The following is a 12,738-nucleotide window of genomic DNA, read 5'->3' on the forward strand; positions in this document are numbered from 1 at the left end:
CCTCCAAACGTATGTGCAGTGATGTGCGTGTGTGTGTGTGTGTGTGTGTGAGAGAGAGAGAGAGAGAGAGAGAGAGAGATTAAAGAGTTAAATAACTAGAGAAACATACTGTCTACCTGTTGGCACTGATGGGAAGAACATAAACATTCAACGAAGAGTGTACTGGCATCTCCACCTTTGAATCTCTGCTGAAAGAACTTGCCCTTCCTTTGTTAGGTCAACAGTAGCTCATTCCATTTGTGTTGGTCTCTGGGCCTTTTATTGGTTTTCTTTCAGAAGTGGACAAAGCCAGAATCCTTCTTCAAGCTCATTTGTAACACTTTTAGAACAAAGCCAAAAAACTGAACCCTAAGGTTTGCCCCTCTGCTTACAAAATGGATTTTTTTGAATTTTTAAAAGTCAAACTTTCCTATTAGTCTGTAAGTAATAGCTACAGCATTAAATGTATAAAATGCTTGATTATGCCTCCCAATATTTGTTGAACAAATTCTTATTGCTTCTGAGCAAACAGAAGGAGATGCCAAATCATTCCTTTCAAGATATTGATTAGGATATATGCTCTCTATGGAGAATTTAAAGAGGTGGCTGAAGTAAATATTCTCAAACCCAACACAATAACCAAAATAAATAAAGTATGTACCTTTCGAACAACAATTGCATCATGGTTGAGATTTTCAACAAAAAAACGTATGGCACGAAGAGGCAACACTCTGTCATCCCTTAGGAGTAGAGACAGAAGCCCGATTCCTATATGCTCAAATTTCCAAGGCCTGGTGGTTGGGAGAATGAGAGAAGGTGCTTACAAATCAGATTTCTCTTAAAACTCACTTAAAGCAAGAATCTGTTTTGAAACTTTTTCTTTGCTTTGTATTCTCCTGAGAACTGGAATCACAGGTGTGTGAAACCCTGCACAACTCTATGTATGACATAATTTTACGTTTCTCAAGAGCTAAGACAGGCCTATTGAAGCAAACTGCCCCTATAATTACCCACGCCCCATCCCAATCTTCTAACACACAAATTATTCCATTACTATAGTCATTCCTTTTCCCATGCACAGGAGCACTAGAGCAGTTAAGACAAATGTTTTGATGGTTATAAAACATGTTTTAAAGGAAAAAAAAAATTATACTTACAGATTTCTTTGCTCCACACCATCTAGTAAAGTATTTACCAAACATTCATAGTTCCTTTAAAAAAATTTCAGATAAAATATGATCTTACTATACTATTAAGACAAACATCACATAATATAAATTCACTCTCCTCTTACATCTCACCATTTGACCAGACTAAAAGGAAAAAAGAACACAAACTACCAAGTGTTGCTTTTCTCTCTCTCTCTCTTTTTTTACTGGCTATTTTACTTATTTACATTTCATATGCTATCCCCTTTTTCAATTTCCCCCTGCCCAGAAGCCCCCATCCCCCTCCATCTGCTTCTTTGTATGAGTGCGTGCCCTCACCCACTCACCCACTCCCATCTCCCTGACCTCTCACTCTCCTATATTGGGGAATCAAGCCTACACAGATGGAAAAACCAAGATATTCCATGACAAAAACAAATTTACACAGTATCTTTCCACAAATACAGCCCAACAAAGGATAATAGATGAAAAACTCCAATACAAGGAGGGAAACTATACCCTACAAAAAGCAAGAAAATAATCTTCTTTCAATAAACCCAAAAGAAGATAGGCACACAAACATAATTCTACCTCTAATAACAAAAGTAACAGGAAGCAGCAATCACTTTTCCTTAACATATTCCCCAATAAGACATAGACTAACGGACTGGATACATAAACAGGACCCAGCTTTTTGCTGCATACAGTAAACACACCTCAAGAACAAAGACAGACACTGCCTCAAAATAAAAGGCTGGGAACCAATTTTCCAAGCAAACAAACTGAAGTAGCTATTCTAATATCGAATAAAATCAACTTTCAACCAAAAGTTACCAAAAAAGGAAGGATACTTCATATTCATTAATGGAAAAATCTACCAAGATGAACTCTCAATTCTGAGCATCTATGCCCCAAATGCAAGGGCACCCACATTCATAAAAGAAACTTTAGTAAAGCTCAAAGCACACATTGCACCTCACACAATAATAGTGGGAGACTTCAACACCCCACTCTCAGCAATGGACAGATCATGGAAACAGAAAGTAAACAGAGACACAGTGAAACTTACAGAAGTTATGGACCAAACGGATTTAACAGATATCTATAGAACATGTCATCTTTTCTCTTAATATTCTTAGGGTTTTTTTTTGTTTGTTTTTGTTTTTGAGATAAGGTCTTACACTACAGGCTAACCTTGAATGTCTGCTCCTCCTGCCTCCACACAAAAAGTACCAGCATGAAAAGTATGCCCAGCAAACTATTTCTGAGTGTTCCAAAGTAAACATTAAAACTGTAATAAAAAAGTTAGTAGTATACTCTGTCTGTATAGTAAGCTGCTATCAGAAATCAACTAAACCAGCTATGGGAATTCAGTGTTTACAAAGATACTTTAGAAAACAAGCTTGGGAGTTGTAGCTAGCTCCCATATTCATAAGTGATTCATTGGGATACTGAGGCAGGAAGAGCTCTTAAGCTCATGAGTTAAGAACAGACTGGGCAATATTCTGATAAAAAATAAGGCATTTTCAGAAACAGTAGGTAGACATAATCATGTATTAGTTACATGGTAAACCCAAAACTGAGTTAGGAAGGCTATCACTTTGTTTCCATGGACTTGCTCTGGTTCCCCAAATTAAAAAAAAAAAAAAAAAAAAAGCTTATTAATATCCTAATACCAAATTTTATCAAAAAGAGATTACTTAAAAGCTACAAAGGAATGTATTGAACTTGAATTTAGGACTTAATAATAAAGTGTAAAAATTATATGTATACAATAAAAAGGAATTCATAGTGAAAAAGATACAGCAATAACTGTTTTACCTATTTTTCTTTCAGCTCTCTTCCTAAAAGTGAAAATTCAGGCCCTTTACAACAATCATCTCCCAACTTTCTGCATTTTCCCAGAAATCAATGTGTAAGTGGTAAGTTACATTTACATTGTAGAGCTAGAAAAAAATGTATTAACTGTAATATTTTGTCTTAGCAGAAAGTTTATCAGTTACCTTAGGGCATCAGCATTCTTATCCTGTTGACGCTTCTGTCCTTCTTTAATCTTTTCTGGGCTAAGTAGTGTCTGGCTAATGGAAGGATTCTTTGATTGTTGAAGTAATTCTGCTATTGTAGCACATGACTTTGGAATCTTATTAAAAAGGAAAAAGTAGAGTCATGACACATAATACAATGTATACTATTTAATGAAAAGGAGGGGGAGAACTTGCTGTCAAGCCTGAAGGACCATATCTACATGGGTAGATGGAGAAAAGTGATTCCTACAATATGTCCTTTGATCTCTATACATGCCATGGTATGTGCAAACATGGGAATGTGTATATATATATATATATATATATATATATATATATATATATATATATATATATATACACACACACACACACGCGCGCGCAATAAGTCAACAAATGTAATGGTTATGCTTTCGGTTCAGGAAGTGCACTCACATCATCAGGTTTGGTGATAAGCACCTCCCCCTTGTGCTATTTTGCCCGACAGATTAATGATTTGGAAATTGCATTTCAAGTTACTATTATTATTAATTTTTAAAGAAAAATATAATCTACCTGGATATGGTGATACATGCCTATAGTCAGAGCACTCAGGAGACGAAGGCAGGAAGATCAAGAACCCAAAGCCAGCCTGGGCTACAGAAGACCATACATGGGTAAAGTAGGGGGGAAGCAGTCCTAATATAAGGACAGTTTCCAAGAGCAAGGGATGAATTTATAGCCATAGCTATAATTCTGGTCAATGGGATGAAAAACATAGCCAACCTGAGGAAAGAAAGAACTCAACTACCCTCACCTTTCTGTCCATTCTGATGCGCTGAGGAAGTCTGAGTGAGCGGATTTAGCATCTCACACACTCAAGAACCGTAGCTCATGCATGCAATCTCAGCATATAGAAGGCTAAGGCAGGTGGATTGCTACAAGTCTGAAGCTAGCATGGACTACAGAATTAGTCACTGACTTTCCAAAAACTGCTTAAATGATGTCCTATCTCTTATTTGAGAACCAGTGGCATTTCTTTCTCATCCATCTAAAAACTTTTAATATTCTGCATGGTAAGTTATGAATCTAGCTAGTGGTAAATCTTCTGTGATTTGGCTAGTATAGCTAACCTCCTACAATACAATCAACTCTTTAAAAAACCTGCCATGAATGGGCATGATGGATCATGTCTGTACTCCCATCATTCAAGAAGCAGAGTGAGTTTGAGACCAGCCTGGTAAACAAAGAAAGTTCTAGACCAACCAGAGAGAAGGGAAAGTGAGTGGAGGTAAGGGAGAATAATGCAATGTTGGCATCTATGGGACAATGGTAAATGCAGTAATGTTAATTATAGTAGCCTCTTGGTAGAAATGACCTGACTCATCCCCAGACACATTCCAACTTGGTGTCAGACCATTATCTATAACAGTGATCACTAATACCTTCTAAAAATTATAATAACAAGCCAAACTATCAGTACAGAAAAAAGGAAAGACATGGAAAACAAAAGACAGAATTTCCACTAAAGTATGAATGAACAAATAAATGGTTTGCTTACTGTAAAATCCAAGCCAATTGTTTCATATTGTCTATGAATCTTTTCAGCAAGGTCATCAAATAGTCTCACTATTGATGGCTTTTCCAGTGACATTGCTTGGCTAAGCCCTGAAGAAACAAGTGCTGGCCAGGTCTGCACAATACAGTCCCAATCATGAAGGTTTGCCAGGCACACACCACTGTGATTTCCAAGTAGACAATATAAGGCGCCCTATAAGAACAAATACATTTACAAGGAAAGAGTCATGGTTTGAGTTCAACATGGTTCTTAAATTTTTACAGTGATTACTTATATACTTACAGCTAATTTGTAAATAGGTTCACATATTTTATGTGCTATTTTTAAAACCAGGAACTTGAGGTATAAGCAAGTGGCACCCATTAATGTTTTCCTCAGTCATTTAATAGAGGGTTTCTTTAAGAATGACTATGAGGTCAATGTTAAAAGGTAGGCAATTTTGTAAAACCACAAACTCCACTCTTACTTTTCTTAGACATGACAATGGCCTTAAAATGCACCGCTGAATATTTTTAGTGAAATTTTTGTTTGTTTGTTTTTGGTTTTTTTTTTTGTTTTGTTTTGTTTTGTTTTGAGACAGGGTTTCTCTGTATAGCCCTGGCTGTCCTGGAACTCACTCTGTAGACCAGGCTGGCCTCGAACTCAGAGATCCACCTGCCTCTGACTCCCAAGTGCTGGGATTAAAGGCGTGCGCCACCACTGCCTGGCAAGTGAAATATTTTTATTTCAACTAAATTTTGAAAGGATTTATCAAATACCAGCTAAGGCCAAGTTGCTAAGTATGTTACTAAGTATATAAAAGCTTGGTTACTCAGGAAGAGGGTGGACATGAAGAGATACATTGTATACATGTGTGAAATTATCAAACAACAAATACAAAATCCAGCTACTTAACTGTAAATTCTTACTGACAAAGTCTAATTTAGATAATTCTGATGAAGTGGATACATTTTCTATTAGTATCAAAACATTTTTCAAAATTTCCAGAACACTCAAGTCTAAACAGATCCCAAGTCAGACTATTACTACTATATAGCCCAGTCTCCTTCAAGTTCTACTTATAGCCACTGTTAGCCTTAACCTCTCTACTGTTGTTCAGATAAGCCATTCTTTACAAGATTGACCAACATATAATCAAATGACCTTCCAGAAAGAAGATCCAGCACTGGGGTAGGAAGTCAGCCACCCGAAATGAAGGAAGAAAGGACAGAGTCCCTTGGCGTAAGTCTCAACTCCTCATCTCCAACACCATGATTGAAGAAGATGTACAAACTACATATAAGAATGGCTTGTTTTAATAAAACTTTACAATAAAAATAAGTAACTAAGCCTGGCTTACAGCCCACTTTCATCTTACAAACTAACTTCAAGGACCATGCTTAGTGCTCATCTTAATCCCCTCAGAAAGTTGGCACTAATGAGTATCTTTTTTTTTTCCTGAAGGGTCCCTTTTTTGCCTTCTGTCTGTTCCTCTCTTTTAATGGTATTTCAATCAGTTTTGTTGTTTGACCTCTAATCTTTTTCATTTTGTTTTGGGATGGGATCTCACCACGTTGCCCAGGCTTACCTGAACTCTTGGGTACGAGGATCTCCCACCTCCCTTATATACCCTCGTACTATTCAGGAGTGTAGAAATGTATATGCCCATGCGTTAATCCCCTCATGTTTAGCCATCAAGCACTTACTCTTACCTATTCTTAATATCTCTCAATCTATTTACTTATGAAGATTCATTTACATGTCACCTCTGAAAGCTCTCAACTTTCTTTTTCTACTTTTATCTGTTGCTCAGAATAACCTTATTTCTTCCTGTTTCTGGTCTTCCTTTCACATTGGTTAGGCTACTTAAACTTAGCTATTTTCCACAGGGGCCTCCACCCTGTATTTTCTCCATAACACTAACCATGATAAAATGTTCTAATACTGTCAACTTACCCACATTTTAAGAGATATGATAAGCAAATATAACAAAATATTTTAACTGAAGACCTTCAATGACAGGGTGTTTACAGCAAAAGTTAAAACAGAAACTATACCTTGAACTGCTGCTGTGTGACATCCTTTCTATCAGGCCGTAAGAACTCCAAAACCAAGGGGATAATATCTCTGCAACAGAAGTTATATGCCCCCAAAGCAGCAAAAAATGTTTGCTGAGCTTTGTTTCTGACCTGGGGAAAATTGACGAGGATTTAAAAGATGTCTAATAAAGTATAAAAACAAAGTGATGATAAATAACAGAAAGCACACACTCTGAAAATAAAGGAATAATTATTAAAAAGGAAATATCATGTATTTTGTTGTGATGAGAGGAAAGTTGAATGGCACTTTAAGTGACTGTTGGTAAGGCGATCAAGTGTAATATGCCCCCACACAGGAAATTATCAAGTTAGAAGGAACTGGTATATACAAATCTTGTAATTTCTCTGTTCTATGTGCTAGGACATAATCTTTTGATCCTATACTATATAAAGAGATAGAGTACATGTTATACGCTAGCAACTCTCTGAAACCTGAGGATTACACACAGAAGGGATTATATAGCCATTCCAGATTAGCCTTCAAAAATTCATACAATTAAATGGGCGCACCATTCTACTAGCACAATCTCTAAAATTGAAAACATAGAGAAACAATTTAAGCTGGACATGGTGGTACATATACCACTAATCCCAGCACTGTTCAAGGCCAGTCTGGCTAAATAGCAAGACCCTGTTGGAAGAAAACACAGGGATCTAAAAAGAGAAATAATTAGCTACACATAGAGGTTCGTGAGGTCCGCTGATCTACAAAGAGAGTTCTAGAACAGCTAGGGCTACAAAGAAAAACCCTGACTCAGAAAATGGAGAGTAGCTGGAGAAATTACACTGCAAACATAAATGGTCTTGCACACTAAGGCAAGATTTCAATCTATTTGAAATTTGAAAGGTATTTCTAATGTCACTGGGGTGGGAGTTCTAGATTTTAGTTTTGGTTCTCTTATTTCCTTTCTGAGGCACCCTATCTGAGGGATTACTTAAGCTATAATGTTAAAAACAAGGATATTTAGATTGTATATAACAAGATAAAAATATGGGAGAGTGTAGAACCTCACCTGACTGTATGAGCTCGTTGATAATCGAAGAAGATCTCTGATCATATCTTGATGGACTTTTTTGTACTCACAACCCTCAACAGTTAGTGTTCGCAACTTTAAAAAGAAATAATATAAATCAAGTCTTGAAGTATTTACTAAAAGTCCATTTAATTGTGAAAACATCACAGTAATTATTCCTTAGAATGGAGCATCGAGAGGCGACTATTAAGATACTTGCCTCATGCTGCAGCATCACTCTGTCAATTAGTAATGCTCTGATATGTTGCTTTTTTCCATGGAGCTGGAAAACAAATAGCAAACACCTCAATGATTTTACTAAGTGACTTCAACAGTGGATTCCTGAATCCTCTATGAATATTACCTCAAAACAAAGGGTAGAGCCAGACATGGTGGCATATACCTTTAATCTCAGAGGTAGGTGGATCCCTTTGAATTCCAGGCCACCCAGAGTTACACAGATTGACCATGTCTTAAAACAAAAACAACCAACCAACCAACCAACCAAAACCAATAACAACAACAAAAGAGCCAACCCAGACCATGAAAGTGGACACAGGGCAGAAAAAGTGACTGAAGAAGAAAACCAACTGCCACAAGCCTGACAACCAGAGTTCAATTCCTGGAACCTACACTCAAAGTAGAGAACTGGCTCTAGCAAGCTGTCCTCTGAACTCCACTCTCACAGATACATGCCTTCACATACAATTAAATAAATACAATATAAAATTATTTGTAATTGTTATCCTTTATCACATCAGTTATCAAAGCCCTCCAATTTTATCTTTTGTTCAGACTCTTCTATCTGCATCTTAAAAGCCTTGATTCAGGCTTTTTTCCACCTAGATTCTAAATGTGACAGAACATTCTAATAGTCAGTGAATACACTTTCCTATGTTCAAATCAAATCCATCCGAGCTTTCAGTTAGATATGGTGGCTCATGTTTACGATGCATATTCCTTTTAATGGCTCTCCACTGCCATTATAAAACCAAAGGACTTTTTACAACCAAACTTCTGACCTAATTTACCTTCTAGCATTCTTCCACAGACTGCCATAGCTCCAACTCCTGTTCACATATTCTTCCTATCTCCAGCAACCAGCACAGATAGTATATAGGCATCTAGAGACTCAGTTTGATCACCATCTACTAGAGAAATGTTCAGAACCGCTTTGGGGTATTAGTTCTCCCAAGTGTCTAAAGCCACTTATACTGATTCTCATATTGGATCACAAAACCAACAAAAGAAATGCTTTTCCTCAGTCACACAAAGTTCATGCCTGTGGGCAATGTTCCTTGTTCTTTTTGTTTTTTTTTTAATTTCCTCACATTTTTATAAGATAGTCTGGATGCTACTAAGCAAATCCCTACATGGATACATAAATGATCATGAGTAACAGATCTTATCACTCAATAAATTATTTTAAATTTAGAGCCTCACACATGCTCGACAGGCACTCTAGAAGTTAGCGATAGTTCTAAGAAATAGGATCCACTTGATATGTTTCCTACTTATAATCGACATATAATATTCTTTTTAAAAATATTTTTTAAAAGTCATATATTTTATTATTATGTAGCAAGAATTCTATAGCAAAAAGGAAGAGGAGGAAGAGATGAATTTCATACAATATTCTTAAAGCTACTACTTATAGGGCAAACTTTCTCTATAAACAATAATCCTCAAATCAGAACTATTATACATTTTTTTCAAAAGTAGTAACTCAGAATTTCAGGTGAAAATACTGACCCGATTTTCCATTGATTTCTTTACTAAGTTAAAGCTTTTCCATCGAGAGTCAAATTCATGTTTATGAGATCCTTGGAATTGCAGAAGGTCTCCAATGATCTGTGTTAGAGAATTTTAACATTTATTCAGAAGTCACCAACCAAGCCAAAGCACATTAACAATTATGGAGCTGTGGAGCCACTTTTACCTTTATGATGAGAAACAGTGATTTGGTATCATCTTCTGAATTATCAAGTATGTGGCCTAAAATAGAAGAAAAAAAGTTTAGCTAAAATCTTAAATTATTATATAAACCCCAATCTGCTGTTTAGAGGGGGCTGGGAGGTGGTGTGTTATTCACCCTATTTCAATGAAAAAAAAAAAAAAAAAGTTTTTTGCACCCTGCCCCAGGGTACAACTTTAAACTGTAGGAACACAGGGAAGCTATAGGCATCTATACTTACTAAGAAGTCTCCTTATGACACGAGCAATTGTTTCTCGGTAGTTTTCTCTGCATAGGTCTATTTAAATAAAAATAATAAGAGAAGGCATTTTAGATGTGGAAAATTCCTGATTTTGTTTTTAACAACAGCTTATCTGAAAACCCTTCTGAAAAGGAAAAGAGGAGGACAGATGGCTTTGCCTTTAACACAGATAAATTAATGGCTGAGTATGACACAGACTAACACTCAAAAGCTCCATGTTTAAAGTTTAAGCGGAGCACCAACGCACACACCTGTAACTTCAACCTCTCAGAGGTACACAGAGAATGGCAGATGGTTAGAGGCTACAAAGCAAGACCCTGTCTCCAATCACTCCATAAATGAATAGACAGACACATCTGAGCAGGGGATTCACACCTGTAATCTCAGCACTTGGGAAGAAGAGGAAGGAGGATTAGGAGCTGAGGCAGGATGAGCCACAAGAGATGGGTCTCAAACAACCAAAATGAAGTAATTATTTATGAAATATTTTGTCAAGAAGGTGGGGAAGAGATGGCTCAGGGGTTAAAAGTACTTGCTACTCTTAGATAGGATGGCAGTTAAGTTCTCAGCACCCATATGGCAGGCATTTCATGACCAGTTCCAGGGGATCTGACACCTTCTTCTGACCTCCACAGGAATGTGGTACATGTACATACATATATGCAGAATATACTCTTACATGTAAAATAAAAAAATAAATAAATACACACTTTTTAAAAGTAGGGGATGGGAGAGAGAGAAAAATACTATTGGGTGATCCAAACCCAACAGTTATACCTTAGAGACTAATGTATGTAACTAATTCTATTATTAACCCATCAGTAAGATAGTTTACTGTCTCTTTCTATTAAAGTTATAGTCTGAATGTTAAATTAGTATAAAAAACCACAGTTGGTGGGTGGGAGTGCTGGAAATTAGCCCAGAGCCTCAGGCATGGTAAGTGTATGTTTTATCGCTGAGCAATATCCCAAGTTGTTTCACAAAATACTAATATCAAATTGAAGAGTTGATAGGAGAAAACTGGTCTATCCCCCTCATATCTCCAGGTATGATCCCCAGCACCATATCAAAAATTTTAATTGAATTAAAACTCACTAGACAAACAGCTACAAAAATCACCAGAACATAAGGGTTGCAATATTCTCAGTCACTTTAATGTATCATCCTAAAACAATATAATATGGCTGGTGAGATGGCTTAGCTGGTAAAGGTATTTCTGTTGCCTGATAGCCTGAATTTGAGCCCCAGAACCAACACAGTAGAAAGAGAATCCACTCCAGCAAGTTGTCCCTCTGACCATGGAATGTACCTGTACATACACAAATAAATAACTGCACTTTTAATTAAAAAATAATTTAAAAAACGTAAGACGAACGTTATATAGCAAAGCTTAAATCTGAACACAGAAAGCAATGAAATTTATGGATCCAATTTCTATGATTTACTGTCAAATTATTATTCTTTATATAACAATTTCTAAAGCCAGAGGCAGAGACAAGAAGATCTCTATAAGCATGAGGCTAGCCTTGGTGCTATAGAGAGATTCTGTCTCAGAAACAAACATGAACATTTAGTTTCTTCAGAGAGAAAGAAAATGGTTGTTGTATAGTGAGTATGTTGTGTAGTGAGTATATACTACAAAGAATCTAAGATCTATTCCATTCTAATCCTTACAAAAAAGCTACACAGAAACCTCTACAGAACTACTTCAGTTAGTATTCACATACCATGTTCCAGTCCGGTATACAATTTTGTTTCCTCTAAGGAGACCATACTTGGTACCCTGTATAAAAACAAGAGAGTTTGCATTTATTAATAATATCAATACAAATGGCAAAAGGAAAAAAAAATCTCATTGTTATAATGTTTAAATTAAAACAAAGATAATGCCCTGTAACAAATTTCTACTCTCTAATACTTCAATTTCTTATATTTCTGAAGATTAATGCTGCTGTATCAGTAAGAACATATTAACTGACTTAAAGAAAATGTTAATTTAGTACCTCAAGAGGAAAAAAAATCATCTCTCAATAGACATTATATCAATAACTGAATATTCAAGTGGAAAAGCTTAAATTCATTGATTAGCATTTATACATCTGCAAAAAGAAAACTCAGCTTTATAATTATATAATAATACTTTAAAACTCAGTCAACTTTTATTGCTGAAGTAACTAAGACAGCATTCATGGCTCTCTAAATAATTATTATTCTTTCTCTTTAATCCAGCAAAATGGACCTTTCCTAACACAGTAGTAAAATGTGGTTTCTAAGTGGGTGTTTAGAAATGCTTAATCTTAACTAAAGATCAGCCACAAACAAGCCAGGCATGGTGGTCTGTAATCCCAGCACTCTGAAGGCCGAGACATAAAGATCGGCGTGAGTTCAAGGCCAGGTTGCAGCTACAAAGTGAGCTTCAGGCAAGCCTGGACTAAAATAAAAAGTAAAACTCTTGAAGACACCAAAAATCTGCCCAAAAGAAACATGTCAGTACAAGCAGATCCAGCTAAGTTGAATGGATGGCTGAGGGTTACCTTTAGATCTCTGAGAACCCATTTTATGGGAGAATAAGAATTTATGCATCTGAATTTATATATATGTTTACCTCAATGTTCACAATTTCAAAATATAAGACTTGGCTCAAGCTGCTCTAATATGAAGAGATGATATTACATCTAAGATGTAGAACGTAGGTAACAAAGTGCAAAGGAAGGACAGAATG

The 12,738-nt window shown here is 36.2% G+C and overlaps 1 protein-coding gene across 2 annotated transcripts in view; it reads right to left on the reverse strand.

Annotated features, from left to right (window-relative positions):
- Psme4 (proteasome activator subunit 4) overlaps nt 1-12,738 on the reverse strand; it is a 105,035-nt gene that overhangs the window by 36,743 nt on the left and 55,554 nt on the right. For both annotated transcript variants that reach the window (XM_021178408.3, XM_029483959.2), the window contains 11 exons: nt 11,744-11,799; nt 9,996-10,052; nt 9,740-9,795; nt 9,553-9,651; nt 8,021-8,083; nt 7,801-7,896; nt 6,746-6,877; nt 4,692-4,901; nt 3,131-3,267; nt 1,137-1,190; nt 641-770 (listed from right to left, as the gene is read on the reverse strand). In XM_021178408.3, coding sequence (XP_021034067.1) covers nt 641-770; nt 1,137-1,190; nt 3,131-3,267; nt 4,692-4,901; nt 6,746-6,877; nt 7,801-7,896; nt 8,021-8,083; nt 9,553-9,651; nt 9,740-9,795; nt 9,996-10,052; nt 11,744-11,799 — 1,090 coding nt within the window. The remainder of the gene's footprint in view (nt 1-640; nt 771-1,136; nt 1,191-3,130; nt 3,268-4,691; nt 4,902-6,745; nt 6,878-7,800; nt 7,897-8,020; nt 8,084-9,552; nt 9,652-9,739; nt 9,796-9,995; nt 10,053-11,743; nt 11,800-12,738) is intronic.

Source organism: Mus caroli, unplaced genomic scaffold (genome assembly GCF_978045245.1).
Source record: "Mus caroli unplaced genomic scaffold, Mus_caroli_1 scaffold_13, whole genome shotgun sequence".
NCBI classification, from domain to species: Eukaryota; Metazoa; Chordata; class Mammalia; order Rodentia; family Muridae; genus Mus; species Mus caroli.